The 13512-nt window shown below is 52.2% G+C and overlaps 1 protein-coding gene across 1 annotated transcript in view; it reads right to left on the reverse strand.

Moving 5' to 3' along the window:
- Positions 1–13512, reverse strand: part of NCKIPSD (NCK interacting protein with SH3 domain) — a 56175-nt gene that overhangs the window by 9228 nt on the left and 33435 nt on the right. The window contains exons 6-8 of the mRNA XM_072876154.1: positions 6549–6719; positions 5264–5350; positions 3675–3813 (exon numbers count right to left, since the gene is read on the reverse strand). Coding sequence (XP_072732255.1) covers positions 3675–3813; positions 5264–5350; positions 6549–6719 — 397 coding nt within the window. The remainder of the gene's footprint in view (positions 1–3674; positions 3814–5263; positions 5351–6548; positions 6720–13512) is intronic.

Here is a 13512-nt window from a genome sequence, read left to right on the forward strand (position 1 = left end):
GAGGTTAGAGATGGGAGGGGGGAGGGTAGTTTTACACACCCTTGGCCCATCTGCCGTGAACTGATGTCCGTTCATCTTGGTTGACAGCAGACTCCACTACGAGGTGGCAAATCTTGTCGGATTTGCCTAAGGACGCCAAATCAAAGGATGCTGAAACCAGTCAGAAAGCTGAACTCGGCGAAAATCTGGATTAACCCCATGCACTCGCTCAGCACAGCACAAACTCTACAAGCTTTTGGAGTCTCCCGCCTGCAGCCAGACTCATCCAGGACTCACCATGCTGAAGAGCAGAGCAATTGCCAGTCAAAGCACAGCTTTTTTTCCTTCCAGAGCAGCACCAGTGGCTGCAAAAAAGTAAATAGCACTAATACAACTCTCCTGAAGCAGAGGGACTCTGCTGACGACAGACTGATGAGCATCACTCAAGTGGCCGTGAAGGGCAAGAGAGATGCGGCTGTTTGCTCACCAGCCTGCATTTCCGAAGCCTGCTGAGGTACTGGTAAGAAAGCTGCTATTATGTATGAAAGGTATTTCTCAGAGGCCTTCAAAGACCTTCCTTCCAACCTCTAAACACAGCAGTGCAAAATCTGGGCACTGGGAGCAGACACAACTGTCTACAACTCAAGTAAAAAGAGCCCAACAGCTGACTTGCACGTACACTGAGCTGCGACAAGGGAGAAAGTCACGATTACAGAGCGGATTATCCCCGTCTGTTTTCTTTGGAATTGTTCTGGCTAATTCTGCCTCGCTGTGGCTTATTATAAGCTCTTCTAACACTGATAGATGTGCAGGCCGGCCGCAGCAGAGGGAAGTGGCTGCCCAGAAGCAATAAGACCCAAGCATCTGGCAGAAGAACTGGCCAGCAGCCAACACGCCTGCATCAGCCCCAGGGTAAAGCGCCTTCTCATCAAAGGCGCCCAGCATCCACAGACAGAGCTCCTGCCTCGGCTGCTCTTCAGTAACAAGCCAGGAGGGATCCCACAGAGCTGCTGCAGCCGGTTCAACGCTCCCCAGTTGCTGAGTGCTGGCACCAATTGCTCTGGCCCCTGCCACCCGTAGAAGGGATTAGCTATTCCACGGCATGTCACGGATCAGCTGCTATTCCCCAGTTTCTAGTACTAAAATAAGCTCAAGTCATTCTAGGATTCAAGGTCATGTTTTCACTCAAGGTACCGCTTGCCATTTGCTGGCAGGACATGGAGCAGTAAGCACCGGAATGGCAGGAGGGAACTACTAATGCCCTAAAACACCTCTGAAGGACAGAGGCGTTTGGGTCAAGGATGGTTACTTCTCTGCAGCCCCGCTGCAAAGGCCAAGGGGACTGGATGCTGCACAGACGACATTTGCGCAAGCGCCTGCCATAAGCTGAGCACAAGGAGGGCAGCGTGGGATCGGGACACGGATTTGGGAGGCTCCTGTAACCAAAAGCAATCTGTCAGCAAAGGAGGAGCAGCTCTTCACCCTTCAACTGCACTACCTACGTATTACAGCAAGGAAGGAAAAAAACCCTCACCTTGAGACGAAGCAAGGGAGAGAAGGGACGCTGCAGAGCTGCAGCTTGGCCGTTCAGAGGACGTAGCAGAGCCACTTTTCACTCACTTCCACCGCGATGCTTTTTAGGTCCCCAAAGCAGAGCTAGCACTTGGTGGGAGATAGCCCTGCTTCAACCAGAAGCGCTACGTGGAGATCAGCAAAGGTGTGCTGAAGTCACCTAAGTCAGGGCTCGATGCCCCGCCGCGGGCAAGAGGCCGAGTTAGCTGTGCTATCTGGGACAACGCAGCACCTGGGAAAATGCCCTGGACAGCAACACGGCGACAGGCAGGGAGTGACAAGGGGCCCCGTGAATGCCCAGGACCAGCCCGCCCTGCCTGCACAAAGGCAGCTCGGGGAACAGAGCCGGAGGCTGAAGCCTGTTTGAGCATGGTGCAGAAAACGCTCACCAGAAGACAATCTTTATGAATTAGTGATGGATGCACAATTAAGTTTATTTTTGGCAGCACAAAATCAGGAGTAATGTTGTCACAGAAGCACAGTCATAGTCCCATAACCAAGTATTATTTGCTTCTTGGGCAGTAAAACCTCAGCCTAGAGAAGAGGCTTCTCGTGCATAGCCAGATGAAACACCATCAGCGTGGTAAGTTCACTGCATGGAATCGATAAGCAGCGGTAGCACAAAGAGAAAGCGTAGCCAACACAGGCGTAATGCGCTCAGTCCCTCTCCACACCACAGTGCGTTGCCCTGCCCTGAGCTGAAACATGATTTTTCAGGCACTCCCCACCTTTGAAATGCCCACACTTCAAAGCGTCTAAGCAAAGGCGAGCGCAAAGCCTTCTGCAACAGGCTTGATTTTCACCTCTCGCACCCCCTTCCAGACACCAGTTGAGCCCCATTAGTCCTGTCCACCACGCAGTCGGGCTGGCACAGTCTGTGGTGGGATGCTGGGGACAGGGACATCTATTATGCACGTCCAAGGTTGTCGTCTTGGACATTTACTTGGCTCACATGAAATGGATGTGACGGTCCCTGTTCTGCGCAGACTTGTCAATCCCTACACGATCTCATCACCAGATTAAGCTTCTCCACAGCTCCACCACACTCACAGCAAACCAACAGGCTACAGACTGCAATCAGGGCAGCGAGGCTCCAAATACGGGGCTCCAGATATTGGGATTTGATCCACATGGTCACTCAACTGTAGTTGTTGGCTGTGATTAGCACAAACCAATGGATTTTCAATATCCCTTTAAGAGAAAATGTAGTGTATGCCACTGCCAGCGCTGGTGGCTACAGGTTGACTTCAAAATGGGAAGCAAAGCTGTGACTGCTCAGGGCCGGGCACGCACGGGCGGCTGGAAGGTAACGGCAGGGGATATTACTACATGTTCACCTTGTCCTTAGGTTCTTCCTCAGCATCTGCTCCTGGCTGCTGGGAGATACAGGACACTGGGCTAAGCATGAGCTCTGAGGCACAGCGCTAGCAAAATCTGACGGCACCACCACCACCGAGCTTTCGAGTACGTGGAGCTCAAAGGGCAGGGAGGATGTTCCTGTTAATAGCAGGGACAGGTCATCCTAACAAAAGGGAGCAGGAGCATGAAGTAGAAGGAACGTGAGGGCAAAGCCTGGGTATGGAAAGCAAAGAGCAGGAGAAAGCAGGGCTGTGGCACTATCCTGCAGAGGACCAAGACCGCAACTTTGTTAACAGCACTACCATCTCCCTTGGTACAGTGGTGGAGAGAAGGTCCTTTCCTTTAACCAGCACACATCTCATTCACCAGCAACAAACACTGCAAAGATCTTGTGTAAAGTATCAAGAAAAACTGCCTATAAGAGGCTGCAGAGATCTTGCGATCTGCAGGTGTCTCCCGTCAACATCATGAAACAAACTAGAACAGCTCAAAATGTGCTTTAATGCATCTACAAGCAGCCATGCAGATCACTAATGGCATGTTCAAGAGCTAGAGGGCCTTGCATCATTGGACTGAAACATCCCCTCCCATGCGTTCTCCACTTACAGCTGTAACAACCCGGATAACTTCAAAACCAGACACCCTTCTCCCCAGCGCACTGGGCAAGCAGAGCAGTCAGGCAGCGAGGGCCCACCAGTGCCGCTGTAAATCATCGAATGGAAAGACGCGTCCCTGGGGACCCGGGTACAGCAGCTCTGGCTCACCTTGGGTGTGAGTCTGCATGTCCCGGGCCAGCTCCATCGGCAGCACAGAGTTTACAAGCGTTGAGATGACTGCAGCATCCAAGTTGCACATGGCTCCAAAGCACTTCAACAGCAGCAGCCGTAACGGCACCCTGTGTTCCTGCAAAAACAATTTATTAGATCGAATGATGTTCCCGATGAGGGCTTGCTCTATGGCAGACACATAACTGGCTAAAAGTTCCCCCTGTTGGGAAGCTACAGACCCTCCCAGGGTGACGGTGAACCCAGCAGCTCTACCAGCTTTTAACAACAGCGTAGGAGTCCTTTTACAGTGACTTCACAACTGGGCTGGCTACAGGCTGTTAGCACGTGCGGTCAGATGGCAGGCGGCAGCCAGAGCTCAGATCTGAAATGCCCCACTTAATATAATACAAATCAACAACCTGCACCCATCCCCAGCAAACAGAGATTTAATTTTCTGGGTAGCCAGGATTCTCTGAGCACACTGAGTTTTGCAAACGCTGCTCTGAAGGATGTTTCCTCACAACACAATATTTGCAAACCCTCTTCAGCACGTGATGGTTAACGGGCAGGATGGGAGCAGCTCCTCCACTGTGAAGCTGTCGGGTTTGTGCTGGGAGCAGAGGGTACAACCAGAAAGTTTTGGGACATGCAGGGATTCCAGCGAAGGCAACGCTCATCCTGCAGCTCCCACGCAGGAGCTCTGGTGCTGGGGTAACCTTCATACTCCAGCCTCAGCCAACAGCCCCAGGGTTCAGAGCAGGAGTGAGCCAAGCCCTGGCACTGGACATGACCAGCCAGGACAGGAGACCCAACTGCTCTCCACCCGGCCAGGCTTCCTTGAAACGCTGGTCAGAGAAGAGCAGGCAGTGAAAGCCAGCAGGCTGCGTTAAGCCTGCCTTTCCACTGCTCTCAGATACGCTACAGCACCCCGATGCTGAGCTCTGGGTTCAGACACGCAAGTGCCAGATGAAAGCTAAATGCCACAAGGCTTGATGTGCTGTAGCTGGGGACTTAGGGACAAGATGGGGACAAGTTTCCAACTCCTGCAGAGTCCTACAACAGCGAGTTCCAGGAAGGAGAGGGGCAAAGCAACGCTGCGTAGGCACTGCAGGCAAAAATTCCATTTCTTCCTCTGAATACTGATTTCCTTCCTCATTCCCAGGGCTTCTACTCACAACCTACTTTCCTAAGCAAAGCTATTTACTAACGCACAGGAGTGCATCAATTAGAAGAGCAGCAGTCACAGCCTGTCAGCTTTCCCAAGGCATCCTCGGAAATCCTTCCTCTAGACATTACCGATGCCGATTCTGTCCCTCAACGGAGCTAATAAAAGCAGCAAGCTTTATCCTCCACAGTGCTAGCTACCGCTTCCAAGTCTACAGCATCCTCTGCTCTTCCGTACAGCTTGCATGCATAGCACTGACATTAGCCACCATGCAAAAGGGATGTGCTGCAACTCCGCCTCGTTCACAGAACTGCCCTATCCAGCGGGAACGTCTTACATATTCATCATAGCACCGTTGCTCTTTTACATCTTCATGGAAACCTCAAAAAGAAGAGATATTAGATGCATTCTGCCACCTTACCATCTGATAATACGCCACAAGGGACAGGACGGATTCAAACTCATTCTTCTTGCACATTTTCTTGCAAACTTCTGGGTCTGCATCTGTCTGGAAGCAGGAATGAACAGGTCAGCCCAGCGGCACATCAAAGCAGCAAGGTGCCTGCTGCAGGGACCTCGAGGGAGGCCAGCTGCTTTCAGATCTCAGTAGCCCCAACCCAACCATCTCACAGAGAAACTGAAGGCAGAGCACAAAACCAGCTCAATAACAGCTACCCTGCAGATTCTGCATCAAAGTGAATTCTTGAGAAACGTCTCTGCCATACAGCATGTCTTGGGCTGAAAACATCTAAAAAACAGTGCCCATGACCCGAGCAGCAGCTTGATCAGTGCATCACGCAGTCGCACGCGGCAGCTCCAGCGCCGTTCCCACCCTGAGAAGTATTGTACATCTCCTCCCACCCCTAAACTATGAGGAAATGGTTGCACAAAATCCCCCTCTGCCTTGCCCTGCAGGCCCACAGCGAGGTGGCAGGCCATACGTTGACTGACAAAGACACTGGCATTTATTACGCAAAAAAATATCTGTTCCGCTTATGCCAGAGCTGGAGAGGAATATGAAACGAGCGCCAGAGCAAACCTCACACCAGCGCTCATAACACAGACCACGTCACTGCGCTGAGCGGCAGCTCCCGTACCATCACGCTCCCAGTACACGTATGGGACTGGATGCGCTAGTGACAGCACTGGGACAGGATCTCCCACTGCTGCGCTACGGGGATGTACCTCTCCTACACGCACAGATGTGGTGAGCCACTTTATACTTGCTCACAAAAATAGCTCTGAAGCTCACGTTCAAGACAAGCAAAGAGTTTTCTTTGCATTTAATGGGCCTCACCCCGCAGGTACTTCCCAGCCACAGAGGACATTTTAAATGGAAGACATTTTATATGGGCCTAGGAGTGCAACAACACTCCCAGCAAACTTCTAGGTTTGCTGCGGGACGACAGTTTTTAGTTTTGGAGGTGAGGGTTTATATTCTCCTGTGACAGGTAAACACCACAGCTACCACGAAGAACAGGCCTACGACTGTTTTCAGAAGAGCTCTGCAAGGTGGAGCGGAAGGCAGTTCAAGAGCACTGCAGACCCCGTACACGAGGGCAGGGCTTCACATTGATAGGGATGCACAAGAAACCTACGCCCTCCGAAACAGCAGATCCGATGGCAACGCAGCGGCGAAGGAGGTCAGAAAAAAAGAACTTCACTGGGACCGCCTGCTCTGCCTATAACGGGAGAAAGGTACTCACCAGGATGCGCAGCAGCTCCTCCAGGTAGCAGCAGATGACATTCTCATCCTCGTAGAGCGCCCAGCTGCGCTGCTGAGCATCGTCCTTGTGCCTGGCCAGATCTGCGAAGATCACCTCCAGCCGCTGCTCGTCGTGGCAGATCTGTCCCGAGGGCAGCCCCGCGCTCAGGTTCTGCACGATAGCAAAACCACTGGTTAGCGGGGCCCTGACAGCTAGCTGTTGTTTGGGTGCCCGTTTCCTCTAATCTTTGTCTCGGGACTGGCAGTTGGCCTCATTCAGTCAAGAGCTGGCAGCAAAAAGACAGCAAGTTTAAGACACATGTGTTATTTCAGCTCTCATACTTTTGGAGCCTCTACCCGCCTCCTTTCCTTGCACAGCTAATGCAGTGAATGAATGAAAATAGGTGCCAGAACTGGTGCGTGGTCAGAAAGTCTTCAAATCCAAGCTGCCACCATCCTGCTGGAGCATTAACTGTCTTCTGAGGATGTTGAAGAACCCAAGAAACCTCACTCAGACAGAGCTACACCCCTTTTTTCTTACTGCTTTTAGTACCTTAAGGCTGATCCTGGCAAACCGATGATCCCGAAGCTGCGGGAATTTGTACCTGAGTCTCTCCTAGGTCACATAATTGTAACCTCTTAGCGCACACGCACACCGCAAACTTCCCCACCTCCCTTCGCAGCAAACCAGAGGGCGTTTGCAGAACCCCACCGGCTGCCCGCCCGCCCTGGGGAGGCGAACGCTGCGGTAAGGGAATGCCCGTTTCCTGTAAGAGAGGAACTTAAGGCGAGAAGCCAACTCAGATGACCACAGCCCTCTGCACATTTCAACACACTTACAGGAAAAACCAAAATGCTTGGCCAGAGAACTACGCTCGGTACCAGCTAAACCCTCATGAGCCCTTCCCACAGGGCAGCCAAACACGCCACATCCTTCACAAAAGCAGCCCAGCACGCCAAGAGCACGGGGCGACCCAACCTCAGTGAGCCCAAAGGTACTCTATTACCTCCCCACAAAACAAGGAAAACCCTGGTTTTCCTTCTGGGTGCGGGCATCGGGCAGGCGTTCAGAAGCCCTTCGGAGGACACACTGTAGACTCTGAAAATCATCCTGAGAACAGGGAAAGCCAAACCAGCCCGGCACGGGCCAGGACCGCTGCCAGGCAGCGGCCGAGCACAGCTCCAGGCTCACGTCCAGTAAAACGGATGTGTGCTGGGACGCAAAACCACCACGCTGCACAGCTGCCTCCAGGAAGGAGAAGCTCCCTTCACTGCCCCGTCCCTCCAGCCTGAAAGGGACAGATGTTCCTTTAATCCTTGACTCGGAGCAAACACTTGGGTGGGTGCCCTGGTTTCAGCTGAGATAGAGTTAATTTTCTTTATAGTGGCTGGTATGGGGCTGTGTTTTGGATTTGTGCTGAAAACGGTGTTGATAATACAGAGATGTTTTAGTCGTTGCTGCACTCGTCAAGGGCTTTTCAGCTCCCCGTGCTCTGCCGGGTGCAGAAGAAGCTGGGAGGGGGCACAGCCAGGACAGCTGACCCCAACTGCCCAAAGGGACATCCCACACCATATGGGGTCATGCTCCGTGTATAAAGCTGGGAAGAAGAAGGAAGGGGGGGACGTTGGGAGCGATGGCGTTTGTCTTCCCAAGTCACCGTTACGCGTGATGGAGCCCTGCTGTCCTGGAGATGGCTGAGCACCTGCCTGCCCGTGGGAAGGAGCGAAGGAATGCCTTGGTTTGCTTGGCTTGCATGTGCGGCTTTTGCTTTTCCTATTAAGCTGTCTTTATCTCAGCCCAGGAGTTTTCTCACTTTTACTCTTCTGATTCTCTCCCGCATCCCACCGGGGGGGAGCGAGCGAGCGGCCGCGTGGTGCTTAGTTGCCGGCTGGAGTTAAACCATCCCAGTGGGACTCTACGTGCCAACTGCTCAATACTAGGTCTGCCATCTTCCGCAGCAAGGATGGGAACCAATTCATCTTGGGCTGCTTTGGTTCTGCTTTCTTCCAAACAGCAGAGCTCAACCACCGTTCACAGCAGCTCTGAAGCCTGTGGCTACGATGCAGACTAACCCAGCAAATCTTACTGCACGTACTCCTTTCTCAAATTGCTGTCATCTGCATCCCCACCACTTCCACCTCATACATAACCCTTGCCATGCAGGCTTCACTCTTCCGTTGTCTTTCTGACACTTCTCCTCTCCTTGGAGAAAGAGAGAGGAGTAGTCAGGCAGCAGTTAACCTGCCCCGGCAGCTGCTGCAGCCTGCGATTTAGGATAACCCTCTAGGACCTCAGTGTATCATATGAACTACCTGGTTTCCTGAGATCAGGGCAAGAGGGGGGACCAGCACAAGGAACCAGGCTGATTACAGGTGACGAGGCCAGGCACCATTAAGAGGACTAATTAGTAAGGACTAATTTGGAGAACTTAAATTATATACACGAGGGTTTGGCAGCAGTGACAACAAGCAGCAGGAGATCAGCAAGGTGGAAGAAAACGGAGCTGAGAAATTCAAGCAAGAGGGAGAACCCACTTACTGAGACCAAGCCCTTACCAATTTTTGGATGAAGCCGTCTTGCAGCGTGCAGTGACAAGTCACGATCACTCAGTGTGAAAACGCCTTTACTGCTACCAGCCAGGACACCCAGCTACTGCACAGTGTCTTCTCCTCCTGGAAACCTGGAGAAGACTTAGCTCTGTCCTGGACTTCCAACAGGCCGGCTGTGCGGCCGGGGGCAGCGAGCCTGTAAGCAGACCCTCACATTACAAGCAGAGCAGAATGCTTTTGTTCGGAGACACAAGCCCACGTCTTGTGTCAGTGGCGATGCACACAGTCGCACACCCGCACCGCCAAGTGCGGGAGCAGCACCTGCCCTGCACATCTTCAACCCTCCAGCCCTTTCTGGGAAAACCACTGCAGGTTTAACATAACGTCTCGCCTGCTTTATTAGAGACAGAATTGTTAGTAATTTGCTTTGGGTGTGAACTAATTAGGACTTCAATTCAGTGCTTCAATTATATAATTAAAAAAGTGTTCTTTTTGTCGCTGCTCATTACATCATCTTTGTCAGGCAGGTAACGAAGGAAGGAGCGTGCTCGTTTAACACAAGCCTCTGTATGCTCTTAAAATTTTGGGAAGCTGTGGATGGCCAAGGTAAAACCAGGCAGAAAACCAGGTAACCAGCTCTGAGAGAGGACGGCAGCTTTCAGGAGCTGAGCACAAACGCAGGAGAATCTCCCACTGAATGGTGATTTATCACGTTGGTGAAAAAGACTCCTTGGTCTCGCCGTCTCCTCCTCTCTTCAGGAGGACCTACAACCCTGCACCATCGCCTGCCTGTCCCCACGTGTCCCAGCTGCTTGGGAGAGGGTTCTCCGTTTATGTACCATACTCACATCCCCCTCACCGGAGCAGCACAGGGCTGGTCCTACCTCTGTCCACTGCTGGGATGTCTTTTTGGATGAGCATTTTAATGAGTACTCATTTTAACGATCACTCTATTCAGCCTCTTATCACTAATCTGCTTCCTCCAATCCTTCATCTGCAGCCGCTACGACTCCACCGAGCATCAAGCTCCTAATGGACTTGGATGAGATCAATCCATTAAGAAGCCCTTCAATCCGACTGCTGTAACTACACCGCGCACCGTCTCAATGCACTCTCAGCACCATTCTCAGCCCGCCCACCACCGGGGTCAGGTCTCTGCTTATTAAACATCCTGGCAGCTACTTCAACCTGCAGCCTCGTCATACGGTCGTTTCCAGGAATCTGCTGGAGAGTCCATAAGCAGGAGGATGTTTCGGTATTTCTAACAACGCCACTTTGCATTATCTTGCTGCTTCAAATAGTTCCCTCCCCTCAGCCCAGCACAACAAACTGCTGCAGGGATTTTGTTCCTCCTGAGCCACTCAAAAACATTCTGGGAACCTCATCGCACCGACACCGCTCAGAGATGGTCATGTTTGCCATGCAAACCCAGCTGCCGTCCTGCCGAGCTCTTCCTCCTATTTCTTCCTCGCCCCCTTCCGATGCCTCCCTCCCCACCACCACGCCAGCAAGCACGGCAGACCCGCAGTGCCGTGGGTGTGCACACCTACCAGCAGTCTCCCTCCAGATGAGCCCAGATCCCCCTTGGGTAAACCCTACAGCAGGTTTTTATGCACATTTCAGGGGGCTTCCCTCCTCCTCTGGGGCAGCAAACTCTTCCCAGTACAGCAGCATCTCTAAAAACCAAGTGGCTAACACTGCTCTCGACACACGCAGACTGCCAGGCACCTCGGCGGCCGCTAAACCACATTAAACGTGGTGCAAGAGAGACACCTGACTTCAGCCCAGCCAAGCTCCCCAGGGCAGGCCCTTCGCATGAACTCCTTCCGCAGCGGCAGGTCTGCTGCTGGCTGGGCACCCCAGGGACACAGCCCCATCGCGGGGCAGGTCGGCTCTGCAGGGAGGCAACGCCTGCCCTGCACAGACCTGCAAGGTGTCACGGGGAGAAGAGGAGCGCTTGGCTTTCAACCACCATGTTAGCTATGCTTCAGTAAGGTCTCCAAAGCCTTCGCTTTCCAGGTGTCCCGGCCATCTGCAGCCCTACGCATGTTTGCTCTGCCGAGGTACTCAGCAGCAGCTCTCTCTGGATGAACGTGGCCCATCTACAGCTGCGCCGAGATGGCTGCCTGTGAAGACTCTGGCACAGACCTTCATAAAGGTTCCTCAAGCAATTAGCGAGCAAAGGACTTGCCTAAGCACTAATGCATTCCTCCCCGCCTCCAGATTCACATTTCTTACAATATTTCACGCTAAGGAGGAGCCCTACGTAGGCACGCTAACAGCCCAGTCAAAGGAGTCAGCCTTGAAAGCGCTCACCCTGCTGACCTTCCCATTGTCCCAGGCGAGCAGAGGGACAAAGCTCCCACGGGGAAAAGCCGAGCCCCAGAGCAGCATTTGTGTCTTGTCAAAAGCAATTCTCCTTTAAGCAAAGCCGAATCAATGAATGAACGGGACCTGCACGCGAGAGGCGGCCTGTGTGGATCCGGGGGAAGCAGAGGGAGCTCGGCCACGTTAGCCACGAGGTTGGTCAGGGCTCGTTGGTGACAACAGGCGGCCATTGGGCGCTGGTGAGGGGCAGCTGGGAGCCGGTCACAGCCCAGCACTGCACAAGGGAAACCCCCTCCAGAAATCCATCACCTCCCACACCAACTTCCTAGCTTGTTCCTCCATCTCCAACACATCCAAGAACCGTTCGACCCCACCCAGCAGCCTGGGCTGATCTATAAGACTGAACTGAATTACAGACCTTTGTCAGCAGTTTTCAAGCTTAAATTTAAGGCAACCGGAGATGGTCTGAGTCACACGTGGAACACAGCAATGCTAATTTAATAAAAAGCAGATAAGTGATTTCTGAGCGCTCCCTCTCAAGGTGTAGCTAGCTTGCGTATGAGGCAATTTTTCTTGCCTCACACTCAGTTTAATAAATCCTGAAGTCGACCTCCCTAGACAAGACATTTTCAGTGCTACCCCCTCCTCTCAGATGGGAGATAATTCAGCAGAGCTGAAGGCAATCACATATCACCAATACACACTAATCCAAGTGATTCTCTAGATGCTTGAAAAGCAGGCAGCATCTATATTATCTTCAGTTACGTCCAAATTTCAAATGAGTTCCCATGAAAGCCAGCTCCAGTTTAGACGGTCGCTGCAGCAGCTCCCTTGAAAAGAGGGTTCATTTCCCTTTGCACATCTTGCCCGGTCACCATGCCGCTCAGCAGAACTGGCTCAAGGACAAGAAGAGGGGCCATTTCCAAGGCCAGACCAAATCCTGCCACGGGGAAGCCAACTCAGCACATTTCCTCCTGCAGATCAGGCTTCCCCAAGCACTACGGTACCTCTGAAGCATCTTTCCTAAGGCGTGAGCACCTCAGCACCCTCCTTGTCTTTGCTGTTCCCCCGGCGTAGCCTTATGTCACCTCTCTAAAAGCAGGAGCATGACGCTGTCCCAGCAGAAGGGTCTTTTGTCCTCTTGAAACCACGTGCCTGGGCAGACTCCAGGCTGGAGGAGCAGCAAGGTAGACAAGAGGGAAGTGCCACTGCAATTCAACCTTCAGAAGGCACTGGGGACAGGAGCGAGGTAATGGATTCCGGAATTGATTTTGTAAACTGGTGATCTGACTTCAAATTAAGACTGGAAGAGGAATAGAAAGGATATAACTCATTAAAGAATTAATGTGATACAAAAGGTTGAAGCAGGTATGATATGTACTATGAGCAGACCAACGCTTTAAATCAAAGCTGATCTCTCGCTCTGTTTTAGGAGGTGGAAGAAAAACCTTGAAAAATATGCAAAAGAAGAATTGACCACGTATTTGCATGGATTGGGGTCTAGAGGGATTTCAGAAGTTACAAACTAAAGAAAAAAAAAGCCCTTGGCCTAGAACTGATGACTCAGCAACAATTCTACACAGAAACCCCTGAGATCGTGGAACGATTTGGTATAACGAACAACACAAAGTCAACGATAATAATTTGTCCCAATAAACTATGCCAGCGAAGCTACGGCAGTACAGCCACCCTACGACCACACGTGACTGCCCTTATAACTGTTAGAGCTGGTCGTCTACACCAGGTGAACAACCTCACCTGGGACCAGGCACCCGCGTTATCAGCAGAGCTACGTCTTCCCCGTGGGACATTCTGGAAAAACGCACACCACAACCACAACATTTACACCTGAGCACCGTGCAAGTCCACCCAGGCCCTCCGGAAAGCAGTACCGCTCAAGACAGGTAATGAGGAGGTATTAGGAGATGGGACAGGACCACCTTCTGTGTCTCCAGACTGTACCAGGCATTTTTAAGTCCTGCGGATGTCCTAGATGACGGACACCGTATCAGTTGTGGGTAGATCCATACTCGCCCCTGCACCAGCATCAGAATTTCTTCCCATCTTTTTCAGGCTGGTCTGCAGCA

The sequence above is a fragment of the Ciconia boyciana genome, chromosome 11, assembly GCF_034638445.1.
Source record: "Ciconia boyciana chromosome 11, ASM3463844v1, whole genome shotgun sequence".
NCBI lineage: Eukaryota > Metazoa > Chordata > Aves > Ciconiiformes > Ciconiidae > Ciconia > Ciconia boyciana.